This window comes from Dunckerocampus dactyliophorus, chromosome 2 (genome assembly GCF_027744805.1).
Source record: "Dunckerocampus dactyliophorus isolate RoL2022-P2 chromosome 2, RoL_Ddac_1.1, whole genome shotgun sequence".
In the NCBI taxonomy this organism is placed as follows: domain Eukaryota; kingdom Metazoa; phylum Chordata; class Actinopteri; order Syngnathiformes; family Syngnathidae; genus Dunckerocampus; species Dunckerocampus dactyliophorus.
The window spans coordinates 48,643,487-48,657,632 of record NC_072820.1 but is presented as its reverse complement, the minus strand read 5'-3'; the positions used below and the strand labels follow the sequence as shown (position 1 = coordinate 48,657,632).

At 40.1% G+C, this 14,146-nt stretch overlaps 2 protein-coding genes across 5 annotated transcripts in view; one reads left to right on the top strand and one right to left on the bottom strand.

Annotated features, from left to right (window-relative positions):
* Nucleotides 1–13,238, bottom strand: part of stxbp4 (syntaxin binding protein 4) — a 51,024-nt gene extending 37,786 nt beyond the window's left edge. For 2 of the 4 annotated variants that reach the window (XM_054765216.1, XM_054765241.1), the window contains exons 1-2: nt 13,095–13,238; nt 3,181–3,291 (exon numbers count right to left, since the gene is read on the bottom strand). In XM_054765216.1, the coding sequence (XP_054621191.1) occupies nt 3,181–3,291; nt 13,095–13,138 (155 nt within the window). In that variant the 5' untranslated portion in view covers nt 13,139–13,238. Of the gene's footprint in view, nt 1–404; nt 701–998; nt 1,880–3,180; nt 3,292–13,094 lie in introns of those variants that run through there. The other 2 variants (XM_054765234.1, XM_054765225.1) reach the window with 2 other exon arrangements.
* On the top strand, nt 3,647–12,729 carry hcar1-3 (hydroxycarboxylic acid receptor 1-3). Its single transcript, XM_054765279.1, is given in 2 exon segments — nt 3,647–4,038; nt 11,876–12,729. Coding segments are annotated over 2 exon segments (1,062 nt in total). The 5' UTR covers nt 3,647–3,663; the 3' UTR covers nt 12,563–12,729.
* Nucleotides 13,239–14,146: the final 908 nt, after the last annotated feature.

Genomic DNA, 14,146 nt, shown 5'->3' with positions numbered 1-14,146 from the left:
AATTCCCGATAATCTGCATTACCTGCCGTCACCGATTAACATCACGCAGCAGACACACTGAGCCGAGCCTCAACACAAACACAACACCTTCTATGTGCTGCAGACACTTCTTTAAAAGTGGGTTGAGTGCCAATACTGACGTGTCAGGAAATAATGTTCCATCCAAAGTTGTTAAAGACTTTTTAAACACTTTTATGTGAGCTCAATGCACAGGAGGACGTCATATCGCGTCAAACCGTCCAGTATTCAATCATTCAAACAAGCCATCAAGTAGTCAAAGTATTGCTTTGTCATGTCGTGTAAAGATGGAGGACCACAACAGAACAACAACACACCTCCAGGAGACCCTCCTCCGAGGGAGGAAGGAAGGATGTAGGGAGTAAGGAAGGAAGGAAAGATCTTACCAGTAGAGCAGCGACAGCCTATTGAACCTCTCAGCTTCCTGCTGTAGAAATGGCATCGCACAGTGAAAGAGAGAGAGAGGAGAGAGAAAGAGAGAGAGAGAGAGAGAGAGCAAGAGAGGAAAAGCACCCAATCACACACACACACACACACGCACACACGCACACACACACTGGCACATATGCCAAAGTCACGCCGCCATGACAAAACGGCGCCCGTCTCTGGGGAAGATGATGACGATGATGAGACGAGGCTGGTGTGTGTGAGAGCGGGAGACAAGAGAGGGATGGAAATCCGCCTAGACAGGGAGACACACACACACACCTTTACACACTAATCCATGCTGATACCCGTCCGTCACACACATACACACACACACACTCTCTGTAGCAAATAAAACTTTAAGCTTGGTGGTTTCTTAAAGGAGATTATTTTAATGTATTCCTCTTATGAGAAATGTTTTGTACGCGTAAACACTGAAGATAAAGAGGAAGAAGACTTCCACGTTACGTCACACTATTTACATCACGCTCATGCTAATAAATAACAACAAGGCCTTACGTAACACTTTCACATGCATGATAGAAAGACCATACCTGACTGTGGTGTGTGGATTTCTTGTGTCAGAGTTCCCCACAGGGGGGAAAATCCATCCGTGGCCCTGCTGGGTCGTCAAATATGCTTAATTGGCCATGACGCATTTGCAATATGTTTAGAATTACAAATGAATTTCGTCTGTCGCTTCTTTGTGTCGCTTTTTTTAATGTCACAAACAATACTGAGCTGCCTGTGAGTGTTTTTAGATGGGGGAGGTACACATAACGTATGGGCCATAAGGTGCTTTCACGTCAGAGTCACTATAGGCCCCTTTGCTATATTTGTCACTTGTTGCTTTTTTTTGAAGAACAGTACATTAATCCCTCGTTTATCGTGAATTCCTGCAGATTACTTACTTATAAATGGAATATTTTCATAGTTAGAGCACAGAAAACCTTTTTACAACCTTCTAAATACATTTTTAACATTATAAGAGCCCAGCCCTCTAAACATGAAATAACACCCCGATAGTCATAAGTGAAAATAAGACATATAAGAAACAGAAAACCTGTTTACAACCTTCTAAATACATTTTTAACATTATTAGAGCCCTCTACACATGAAATAACACCCCTATAGTCACCTTTACACTCCTATTACCCAATATAGTAGACATAATTAGAAAAAAACAATACATAAAGAATTGGGAGACCTACTTGTTGTTGTTGGGGTTTTTTCACTTCGTCCTCCCTATGGTGGCTATTGTCTCATCAATGTAACATTACTGACATCTAGGGACCAGTGTAGAATACTACATATCATCACAATGTCTTTGAATGTGTCTTCTGAATGCCTTATGTTTGTATTTTACTTCATTTAGCAATTTTTATGCTTAATTTAGGCACATAATTTGCTCAAATAATCATTTTTCGACTAATAAGCTGTATTCAGCCACAAAACATCATCATCCCTCATTTATCCTGGTTAATGGGTTCTAGACCCGACCGTGATAAGTGAATTTTCGCAAAATAGGATTCCTAAAGGGAATATTTGGGTAGTTAGAGCATGAAAAAAAAAATGTTTATGACCTTCTAAATATGGTTTTTAACATTTTTAGAGCCCTTTAGAGATGAAATAATACCCCTATAGTCACCGTTACACTCCTATTACTCAATATAGTAGACAGAATAAGAAAAAATGAAATGAATAAGACATATTTTTGTTGCTTTTACCCCGTGTTCCGTACCGTGTTCCTGCAGGAGGTATTGTCTCAGTGTGACATTACTGACACCTAGTGAACAGTGTAGAACACTACATATCATCACAACATGCCTTTGAATGCGGCTTCTGAATGCGGTATATTTGTATTTTAGTTCAATTAGCCAATTTTATGCTTGAAAGTGCTTCATTTTGACCAAAAATACATAATATTAGCTTAAATATGCATATTTTTTTATCAATAATAGGCCGTATTCAACCACAAGACAGTGTCATCCCTCGTTTAATGCTGGTTAATCGGTACCAGACCCGACCGTGAAAACTGAATTTTCGTGAAGTGGGATTCCTTTTTATATAAATGGAATATTTTCATCGTTAGAGCATAAAAAACCTGTTTACAACCATCTAAATATGGGTTTTAGCATTATTAGAGCCCTCTAGACATGAAATAACACCCCTACAGTCACCTTTACACTTCTATTACATAATATTGTAGACATAATAAGAAAAAATAAGACATATAAGACATCAATAAAACATAATTCCTTGTTTTTGTTCCTTTACTTCCTGTTTCTGTACAGTACTTCCTGCAGTGGCTATTTTATCATCAATGTAACATTACTGACACCTAGTGACCAGTGTAGAATACAACATATCATCACAACATGTCTTTCAATGTGTCTTCTGATTGCCTTATATTTGTATTTTATTTGAAAATGCTTTATTTAGGCCAAATATGTGCAAAATTTGATGAAATATGCATACTTTGGGGTTGTATTCAACCAAGAAAGAGTGATGATTTATTAATATATTTTTTTAAAAACTTCGATAGAGTGAAGCTGCAAAGTTATATCTTGCGAAATGCGGGTGTCTACAATATCATAGTCAGACATGAGCTGTCATTGACAATGCTAATGTTTAGCTGTTAAGAAGGCGGGGAAAATATTCTGCTTATTGTTGTTTTACAACATTGATACAATGGAAGCACAAAATGAGATATTGTTACATGAAAAGCTGTCTGACCTTTTGACCCTGGCCTGGTGCAGGGCTGGCGGTGTAGTTGCGGGACTTCCTCCTGTGTGGTAACTGCTTGACGCGCACGTGTGGTGAAAGCACACGGCCGAGGCATCAACACTGCACCCAAGACAGAATGCACGTTAGTTTGAAAAGCGTTTCAGATTTGTAGTTCTGAAAGGGAAAAGTCTATATGTTTTTCTCTGGAAGTTTACTTTTCCCATTTTGAAGTGACACTTTTTAATCAGTGCCGAAGGAGTTCATACGTGATTCTTTTCAAACGCTGAGGTCATAATCCTCTTCCAAATGATGACTAATGTTTTTTTCTAGAAAGATGATTTGCGAAGTTTGCGATGTTGAAAGAAAATGTTTTCCATCTTTGTGTTACAAATCAGGAAGGTGAAAAGGAGAAGCAGCAAGTTTCCGGCATCTTGAAACCTTTAGCCTGTCGATCATTGTCCCCACTGAGACTCAAGTCAGTCCAAATTCTGAATGGAGTCGGATCAGAACCAGACCATCCCGGGGCCCGCCGGCGGCTGCCCCCCCGTTGGCATCCAGCTGGAGGGCGTCATCCTGCCGCCGGTCCTCACGCTGGACGTCATCCTGGGCCTGCTGGGGAACCTGGTGGCTCTGTGGATCTTCTGCTTCCGCATCAAGTCATGGAACCCAAACAACCTGTTCCTCTTCAACCTGGTCATTGCCGACTTCCTGGCGCTGGTCAGTCTTCCTCTGAGGATCGACGCCTTGCTCAGAGGTCACTGGGTGTTTGGAGACGCCGTGTGCCGCATCAACCTCTTCCTCATGTTCTCCAACCGCACGGCCAGCATCGCCCTCATGACCGTCGTGGCCTTTTACCGATACTTCAAGGTCAGACACTGTCTTAATGTTGACTTTGAACTCACTCACTCACTGCTAACATTACTTTTACTTGACTTGTGTGGTGGTTCCCTGCATCTCTACGTAGCATGCTAGATGACACCCTTTCATCACTATCGACTACATTCCTGTCTACATCACTTATTACAGCACTACGGCCCCCATCACGGACATGACTACTGACTATACAGTCGTTCCTCACTGCATCGCAGTTTGAATATGACTCTATCCCGGTTTTTCAAAATTAATGAATTAATCATTGTTGTTGACTATGGCCTACTATTCTGTGTGGAAGTGGTACGGTTTTGCCTGCTTGTTTTGTCCGTCTTCCTCACTCAGTTTCAAACCCATTCTTACGTTTAGGATGAATTCATTGGAGGCTGACTAGTTAGCTCGGTATATTGCTATGTTTAAAGCTGCCGCCGTCAGTTGTGTCACTTCAGAGATGCCGCAGCCTGCGCATAAAGAACACTAGCCCAGGTAAAGACCAAGTGAGTTATCATATGGTTACAAATTTAAGCAGTATAGGTAAAGAAACTTGCACAATAGGATATGGGAGGAAGGAAAGTTACCAACAGAGTGGAAAGAAGCAGTTATAATACCGCTGTGTAAACCAGGTAAAAATCCAAAAGAAGCTGGAAATTCTAGACCAAGAGCTTTGACCTCTAATTTAGGCAAAATAATGGAAACAATGATAAACAAAAGACTGGTTCATCATTTGGAATCAAAGGAAGCATTAAAAAGTTACCAAGGTGGATTTCGGAAAGATAAAAATACAAATGACCCTGCAATTTGTTTGGAAGAAGAAATTAGGGCAGGACAAATTAAGAAAAAGTGTTTACACAGTTTTACAGTGTTTTTTGACATATAAAAACCATCATATGTTGTGGAAACAAGGATTATTGATACAATTAAGTATGTCTAAGGTGGACTTTTTAACAAATACGAAAATAATAGTGAAAGTAGAGGATGAGTACAGCGATAAATATGAAGTGGAAAACGGAACTCTGCAAGGAAGTATAGTAAGTCCAGTATTATTTTCAGTAATGATAGATGAGGTGAAGGTTCAGTGGGTGTGGCATTGTTTGCAGATGATGGAGTCATGTGGAAAAGGGGTAGGAATGCAAAGTTTGTAGAAACAAAAGTACAAGAAGCTGTCATTGAAATACAAGGATGGGCAATGGAGCGGGGTGTAAGATTCTCTGTTGGGAAAACTAAAGTCATGAATTACCCTAGAAGGAAAATTCAAGATTAAACTATACGAAGAAAAGACAGAAGAGGTAGATAGTTTTATGTATTCACTGTAGGTATATGGTTTGATAAACGGGTAAACCGGTCAATGCATGTTAGTCAAATCGTCGAAAAAAGGTACAGTAAAAAGGTACTAAATATAATGAGGGCTTTGAGGGCAGAGAGTGGGGGGCCAGTAGAATGGTATTGAGAGAAATGTATTGGATTCATTAGGTCTGTTATCGATTATGGCTGTATATGAAATCATTACTAGATAGAATACAGTATCAAGCATTAAGACTGTGTCGTGGAGGCACGAAGACAACCCCGGTTGCTGCTCTGCAAGAAATGAATGAAATTCCATTGCAAATGAGGAGAATGCAGCTGGCGGCGATATACTGGGCAAACTTAAAAGGCTACAAGAAAGCACATCCAACCCAGAAAGTGTTGCTAAATTGTCAAGAAAAAGAAAGGAAAATGATTAAGAGTGATATAGTCAAGAAAGTTAATATCGGAAAAATTACAATTAGCCAAAGAGTTCCAATTCCAGGCATTCCATATTGGATCTATGAAAACCCTGAGGTCGATATTCAACTTATGCAAAGTGAAAGGTCAAAAAGTAAGTCAATTTGAACGAATTATTAAGGAAAAGTACTCGGGTTCTGTAGCAATACATGCAGATGCATCTAAAATAGGAAATCATAAAGTAGGAGCCGCAGCAGTTATTCCACAACTCAAGGTTGCCATAAATCAAAGAATTAGTGACGATCTACAGGGGAATTGATTGCAATTCATCTAGCAATTAATTGGATTGAAGAAAGTAAGACAAAGAATGCTGCCGTATGTTCAGATTCATGTTTTTTCAGACTCAAGACAGGATCCAATATTTGAGTTAGTTCAGTCAATGTTTCGATTAAAGAAGATAGGGATTATTGTTACATTTATTTGGGTGCCGGCTCACATACAGTAGGCATTCTAGGAAATGAATGAGCAGCTAGATATGCAAAGTGTGCAATATATAAAGCAGAAATAAATATGGAAATAAGTTATAGTAAAGAAGAAGTTCCAAGTATAGTTAAGAATGAAATTAAGAAAAAGTGGCAGGATAAGTAGACTAGAACGAGGGTTCTCAACCTTTTTGACCTTGGTGACCAACTCTTCCTGTACACTGTGGCCTGGGGCCCAATAAAATATTAACACATTCAATTGATCTTGTTGTTGGTTTAATTTCTAATGGACTAATGAATCAAATCCACTTGCAATTAACAACTCAAACCCTTATCAACCTTGTATGTCTGAGGCCATGTCCGCAATTCGATGACTCACAGTGTCGTTAGAAAGTGGGAAGGTCAGCCTACCAGGTGGCTGGCTTTCATCTGGAGTTGCTAACAGACCTTTTTTGCATCTGTAGTCCATTTTCTTTCACCGGCTTTCCTACGAGCGTCAGATGTTTGATCTTGACTTTCATCTTTATTTTTTCTTTTTAAAAACTTCTCCATCACTTAGCTGCTAGTTGAGAGTCTTCTTCTGCCCTCAAGTGTCCCTAACAAGTGACTGATGTATTACCGCCACCAGTGGTGGGAGGCTGTATTGCAACTGAGTGTCTCACAGATAACAGCCTAATGTACAGCCTAACAGCATGCGGCCCTCTAGGTGGCGCTGACGGCCCAAGCGTGGTTAAGAATGTCTGGACTAGAGAACCAAATGGTAAGACAGTATTATAAAGTTCAGCAATATGTAGCAATTAAGAAGTGAAAATAGTACAAATAGGAAAGAAGAAGACGACTACGAGAATGAGGTTTGGGCATACATATTTAAATAGCTCGCTAAAACTGATAGGAAAACACATCACAGGCTTGTGTGAATATTGTAATGAAATAGATAACGTTGAACATGTATTAACGGTACGGTAGTAAATATAATAATGAAAGAAAAACTGAGGAAGCAAAGAAAGGAAAAAAATATTAGGAAGGTAGTTGAGGATATTCTGCAGTTAGATTCAAAGCATGTAGGTTCCAGAAAAATACGAAGTTCTTAGAGGGATAGTTTGGATTTTTTTTACATGAAATTGTGACATCCCCATCAGCAGTGTACTACATCAACAGTGACTTACCCCTCCCCCCCACTTGCGTCTTCTCCCGCTGTGGAACACACACGTAAACAACACGGCGCTCCGTTGCAGAAGAAGACGCGAGCGTCTTTGTCACATGCACTAGAATGGAGAAGCGACAGTGCGCAAGGACACGGTAGGAGACAAATATAACGGCGAGCGATTTGTGAGGTTGGATTTTTTTCGAGTAGGCATTTTTATGCTGCAAATGTATTACTGCACACTTTTGAACGCATATTGCTTTGAGAAGCCAAACTCTTTATTAAATGACCTAGCAACTAAGCAGAACTACGTTCCTCGTCATGGAAATCCGACCAGAACTAGACTCGCGGGACCGATCGGGGGGTGTCACTACGCACTACGTACCCGGAACACAATCGGTGCTGCGCATGTGTGAAGAATACGTCACTTCCTCCTTTAGCAAATTTTTACGACAGCACTTCTGCGACGTCACGTGCTGCAGTAGTTATTCTTTTTTTTAATGTATGAACATAAATGGTCAACAACCATACTTCATATATGGAATATAGTGGGAGGTTATTTTATGAGCGACTTCGTTAGCATGCAGATTTTTTTTATTGTCTTATGACATCCACCAAGACTGAGCGATGTAAAAACTTATGCAATGCACATAGCGCAGACGTAAACGTCTGCAATATTTCAGTGTAAACAACCATAAGCAGAGTGCAATGATGGATTAATCTAGAGCAGTGGTGTCCAAACTTTTTCCAAAATGAAAGGATGCAAGGGCCATTTTGATATTTTGTAAAACAAAAAATAAAGTGAATTATTAGTATGAACTTTGCTTGTTTTTTCCAACCATTTCTCCTCTTTTTCCCAAACATTTCTTACTTTCTTTCTAAATAATATTTGTAAATTTTCTTCTCATAATATTATGACTTTCTTTCCATAACAGTCTAACTTTTCCCCAACCTAATTTTCCAAAAATTACATCTTTATATTTTTTTGTTTGTTTCTGATCCTTTTTTTTTTGCAAAATAATGTATTTTGTCTTTAATATTTAACCTCTATGCTACTAAAGTGACATTTTTTCCTCATAATTGTAAAATCATAAAATCGCGCGATTTTTTCTCATAAGAATACAACATTTTTTTCTTAATATTTGGACTTTATTCTTGTAAATTTTCAGCTGTTTTACTATTTCAACTTTCTTTTTGTAATTATGATTTTATTCCCATAATATTTTGGCTTTATTTTCATGACACTGTAACTTTTTCCACAACCTAAAAAATGACAACTTTACTCGGTGGTTGGTTTGTTTCAGATATTCAACTTTATGACAGTAAAATTATGTTATTTTTCCTCACAATATTACATTATTCTTATAAAATTACGACCTTCTCTTGTTAGATTCCAACTTTTTTCTTGTAATATTTTGAGTTTATTCTTGTAAAATTACAGCTGAATTTGTCATTTTTGCTGTTTTTTGTTTTTTTTTCAGTTTTCTTGTGAAGTAATATTTTTACAATGTGCCGCGGGCCAATAAAAAAACAGCCCTGGGCCACACTTCGGACATCCCTGATCTAGAGGATTCAGCTGAAGTTTTCTTTTCTAAACGGAATAATACCATCCATCCAAACATATCTAGCAAATGCTTCTATGTGTATTTTTTGGAGTGGGGGGAGGCATATATTGCTCGCTGCCGTAAAATAGATTGGCGTAGGATGGCGTAGATGACACATGCCTAACATGTGACTGCCGAAAAATAAGTAGACGCTTTCTGCACATGTGTTGAACCCAGTTGAACCGATTGTGTTCCGGGTACGTATTGTGTAGTGACAGGGGAGGGGGTAAGTCACTGTTGATGTAGTATACTGCTGATGGGGATGTCATACTGTCAAAAAATCCCAACTATCCCTTTCTGGAAAACTGGGTTAGATAAAAGGATTTAGTTTTTCCATTATTATTTTATTTCCTCTTTTTGTGTTTTTTTTTTTTCTTCAGCGTCTCAATCCACACTCCTTACCAGAAGGTGTGGGTAATACAGACCACAAGTTGCTTGCCAACCACCATTAAAAACAAGAAGAACAAGAAGAAGTAGCCTGTGTACAAGCGGTTGCGCAATGTGATGTAAACAAAGCTAGCAGTACTGTGGGGGTGTACGTCTACATATGGCAGATGCATGTCAGACTGGCATGAATATATCAAGTGACAAAAGTCATAGTGAGGATCGGTGATAAGCTGACTCCAACTTTTTTTTTTTTAATGCCATGTGATGGGACCCACATTACGTTTGAGATGCTACAAGGAGCTTTCCCAATGCCAACGGTGACATTATTATATCTTAATATTGCTTATCCTGTCTACTATATTAGGTAATACGTGTATAAACACAGTATAGAAGTGTTATTTCATGTCTAGAGGGCTCTAATAATGTTAAAAACCATATTTAGAAGGCCATAAACAGGTTTTCTATGCTCTAACTACAAAAATATTCCATTTATTAATATTGAATCCTACTTTGCGGAAATTCACTTTTCACGGTCGGGTCTGGAAACCATTAACTGCGATAAACGAGGGATTACTGTACATCTGTAACACCATCACAAATGTCTATGTTATGTATTGTCTATGTGTGTTACGTTAAGTATAAGTGTTATGCTGTGTCTCAATCGGCGCAACAGTGGACTTACACTTTTGAGTGCATAAGTGCATTCACGCTGACAAGTGCCCGGATGTCACATTTACTGACGTTTGCAACCTTCTTGGCTACGTAGCAAAAGGAGACCCAAAGCAACCCAAAGCATCTTTGCCTCGATTGAAGCAGGGGTTACACACAAGCCAGTAATAGAAAGAAGAGAAGAGAAAAGAAGCAACAAGTAAATGAAACTGATGGCAGTATTCCATTTGAGACACAGCATACAGTGGTGTGAAAGTGTTTGTCCACTTCCTGACTTCTTATTTTTTGCATGTTTGTCACACTTAATGTTTCAGATCATGAAATAAATGTAAATATTAGTCAATGACAACACAACTGAACACAAAATGCAGTTTTTACCCTTTATTATTAAGGGAGAAAAACAAATCCAAAGCTACATGGCCCCGTGTGGAAAAGTGATTGCCCCCTAAACCTAATAGCTGGTTGGGCCCCCCTTAGCAGCAACAACTGCAATCAAGCGTTTGTCATAACTTGCAATGAGTCTCTTACAGCACTGGGGAGGAATTTTGGTCCACTCATCTTTGTAGAATTGTTGTCATTCAGCCACATTGGAGGGTTTTCCAGCATGAAGCGCCTTTTTAAGGTCATGCCACAGCATCTCAATAGGATTCAGGTCAGGACTTGGACTAGGCCACTCCAAAGTCTTCATTTAGTTTTTCTTCAGCCATTCAGAGGTGGACTTGCTGGTGTGTTTTGGATCATTGTCCTGCTGCAGAACCCAAGTTGCTTTCAGCTTGAGGTCACTGACAGATGGCCGGACATTCTGCTTCAGCAGAATTAATGCTTCCATTTATCACATCAAGTCTTCCAAATCCTCAAGCAGCAAAAAAACACCACACCATCACACTACAACCACCATATTTTACTGTTGGTATGATGTTCTTTTTCTGAAATGTGGCATAACTTTTACACAATATGTAATGGGACGCACACCTTCCAAAAAGTTAAACTTTTATCTCGTCAGACTACAAAGTATTAGGTCTTGGGGATCATCAAGATGTTTTCTGGCAAAATTGAGACGAGCCTTAATGTGTTTTTTGTTCAGCAGTGGTTTTGGTCTTGGAACTCTGCCATGCAGGCTGTTTTTGCCCAGTGTCTTTCTTATGGTGGAGTCATGAACACTGACCTTAACTGAGGCAAGTGAGACCTGCAGTTCTTTGGATGTTGTTGTGGGGTCTTTTGTGACCTCTTGGATGAGTTGTCGCAGCGCTCTTGGGGTCATTTTGGTTGGCCGGTCACTCCTGGGAAGGTTCACTACTGTTCCATGTTTTCAACATCTGTGGATAATGGCTCTCACTGTGGTTCGCTGGAGTCCCAAAGCTTTAGAAATGGCTTTATAACTTTTTCCACTTAAACTCTGGTATGATAAACCACAATTAAGTTATGTTTTAACGGGAGGCAATCACTTTTTCAAACAGGGCCATGTAGGTTTGGATTTTTTTCTCCCTTAATAATAAAAAGTTTCATTTAAAAACTGCATTTTGTGTTCAGTTGTGTTGCCATTGACTAATATTTACATTAGTTTGATGATATGAAATATTAATATAGTGTGACAAATGTGCAAAAACATAAACAATAAGCGAGCAAACGCTTGTAGATGATGTTGGTTGTCATAATGTTAATGACCAGTAGAGGGCTTTTGTGGCTTCAGAGAAGATTTGGGTTACTTTAGAACCTCTTTTTAGGGAGATGATCTCATCCAATGTTTACAGGTGGATTCTCTAATTGGAACATTGACAGGATTGGTTGCCAGCCAACAATACTTGCTGTTCCTGACACTAAGGTTCAGGCATGTTGCATGTTCACAGGTGGTCCATCCGCACCACCGCTTCAACCGCATGAGCAAAACGCAGGCGGGAATGCTGTCCATGTTTGTGTGGCTGCTTGTGGTCAGCCCGCGCGTCCCCATGCTGGCCTACAATCACATCAAGGGCAGCGGCAACGCCACCCAGTGCTTCTTCTTCACGTCCTACAAAGAGGCGTCACAAGGCATCATCATCCTGGTGGGGATGCACCGCATCCTGACCGTGCTGGAGTTCATCATCGCCATGGCCATGCTGCTCTTCTGCTCCGTGCGCATCTCCCGCTTCCTGAAGGAGCGCCAGATGGGAAAGCCCGACAAAGTGCGCAAGGCCATGCGGGTATGCGTGGCCATCGTGGTTGTGTTCGTGGTGTGTTTCCTTCCCACCACCGTCACCACCATCGGCGTGTGGGTCATCCGCTCGTACCGCCCGTGGGACTGTGGTGCCTTCTACACCTTTACACAGCTCACCATCGTGTCTTTGGGCCTCAACTTCCTCAACTCGGCCCTGGACCCTGTTGTCTACGTCTTCTCCAGTTCCATGTTCAGGAAAGCCCTCCTCAGCTCCATCCCCCGCCTCCTGCGCTGCGGGCGGGACGAGGGCGAGTACGCTGTGTCCTCGTCTGCATCTCAGTCCACCAGCCAGCAGGAGCTCAAGTCTTTGAGAACCGGCAGATAGAGTGATGCTATGTGAGGAGTTTCTTCTCTGCCTCCACCTCACCTTCATTTGCATCACTAACCTTTGGAAACAACATCCAATAAGCTTGATATCATCAATGCTAAGTAAGGGAAATGTAGGCTTCAATTAATTAAATATCTTTGTCACAATAAATTTACATGACGTTCACATTCATAACTCATCTGTGTGTCCCCTCAGCATTACTGACGTCCCACACAGACACTCTATTGTAGCTACACTGCCGTGGGTGGCCATGTCTTTTGCACCATCTAGTGGACAAACTCAACAACTACATCGCCAGGCTACCGGTACTTGGTTCCGACTACAATTTAGTTGACTAAAGACAACAAAAAGAAACGACGACGTCAAATGTGTAAAATGTAAACATACCTTCGTACAAAAAAGGTTTTGGGGGGTTCATGTTCCTGGTGTTCTACATGTTGCACTTGTAGCTAGCTAGCACAGATCTCAGCGTTCTCATTGATAGACGAATAACAATATTGCTCATTTCCAGCTACCGTAGTTATGTTTTGTGAGTCTACTTAACTTTAACTTCTCGGGGGATTCGGCCGCCATCATCATCTTCACCATATTTTCTTCTACAACGGTCAAGTTTGTTTGCTGCTGATTTAAAAGGGACAATTAGCTCCACCCGGTCGGACAGCAACAGGTAACCAAATGAAGCCATCCGACGTCAGTACAGTACAGCACTTCCGTGTTTTACTTCCGTATACAGTGTAAGTCCACAGAACCAATATTTTCTATAAAACACATTTAGGAAATAAATACATCTGTATTTGTTTTATTTTTACAAATTTTGTTTTCAAAATATAACTGTACCAACTGACCACGAGAATAATTCAAAACTTAAATATTTTAAAAATATAAAAACTTAAAAAGATATAATTTAATGAGAAGGCAGTGTCCTCACGTAATATCGGTCTATCTAGCTTTCCTTAAAAGCACTAAAAAAATTTAACGTTTTGTTGTCTATATGATTTAGATATACGGTGACCATATTCTGCTTAGTGAAAAACAGGACACTCAGCCGGTAATGAGACTCAAATCACACTGAGTTTACTCAAAGATCATTTCATTTACATTTAAAGTATGCCTCCTCTGTATGGATAGAAAATTATTACAAAATACCATCTACAGAAAAAAATTCCAAAGGAAAAACATTCAAAACCAGGCATGAAAACGATTCGAAAAACAGAATGACACAGGAAACTGTGGTCAATTGCTTGTATACGTTTTGGAATGTAACCAATATTTTTGGCGAAGTAGTGCCCTCTAAAGTTACAAGAATTGGGGATTTTGTGCCGCCGTTGTGCATGACGTCCCCTAGTTTACACCAGTTAAGCAAATTTCAACTCAGCAAGCGTCGAGAGGATGGACTCCGTGCAGGTTTTGCTTTTTAAGAAGCGGCAGACTCTCAGGGATTACGTCACATGCAGCGGGGTACCTTTATTGTCACTCAGTTTAATGCCCCAATGAAATATATCCAAAAAAGCCTTTTACATCACTTTAAAACAAAAATCAGGACATGTCCTGGGCAAACAAGACGTTTGGTCACCCCATGCTTGCTAATCTGTTTAG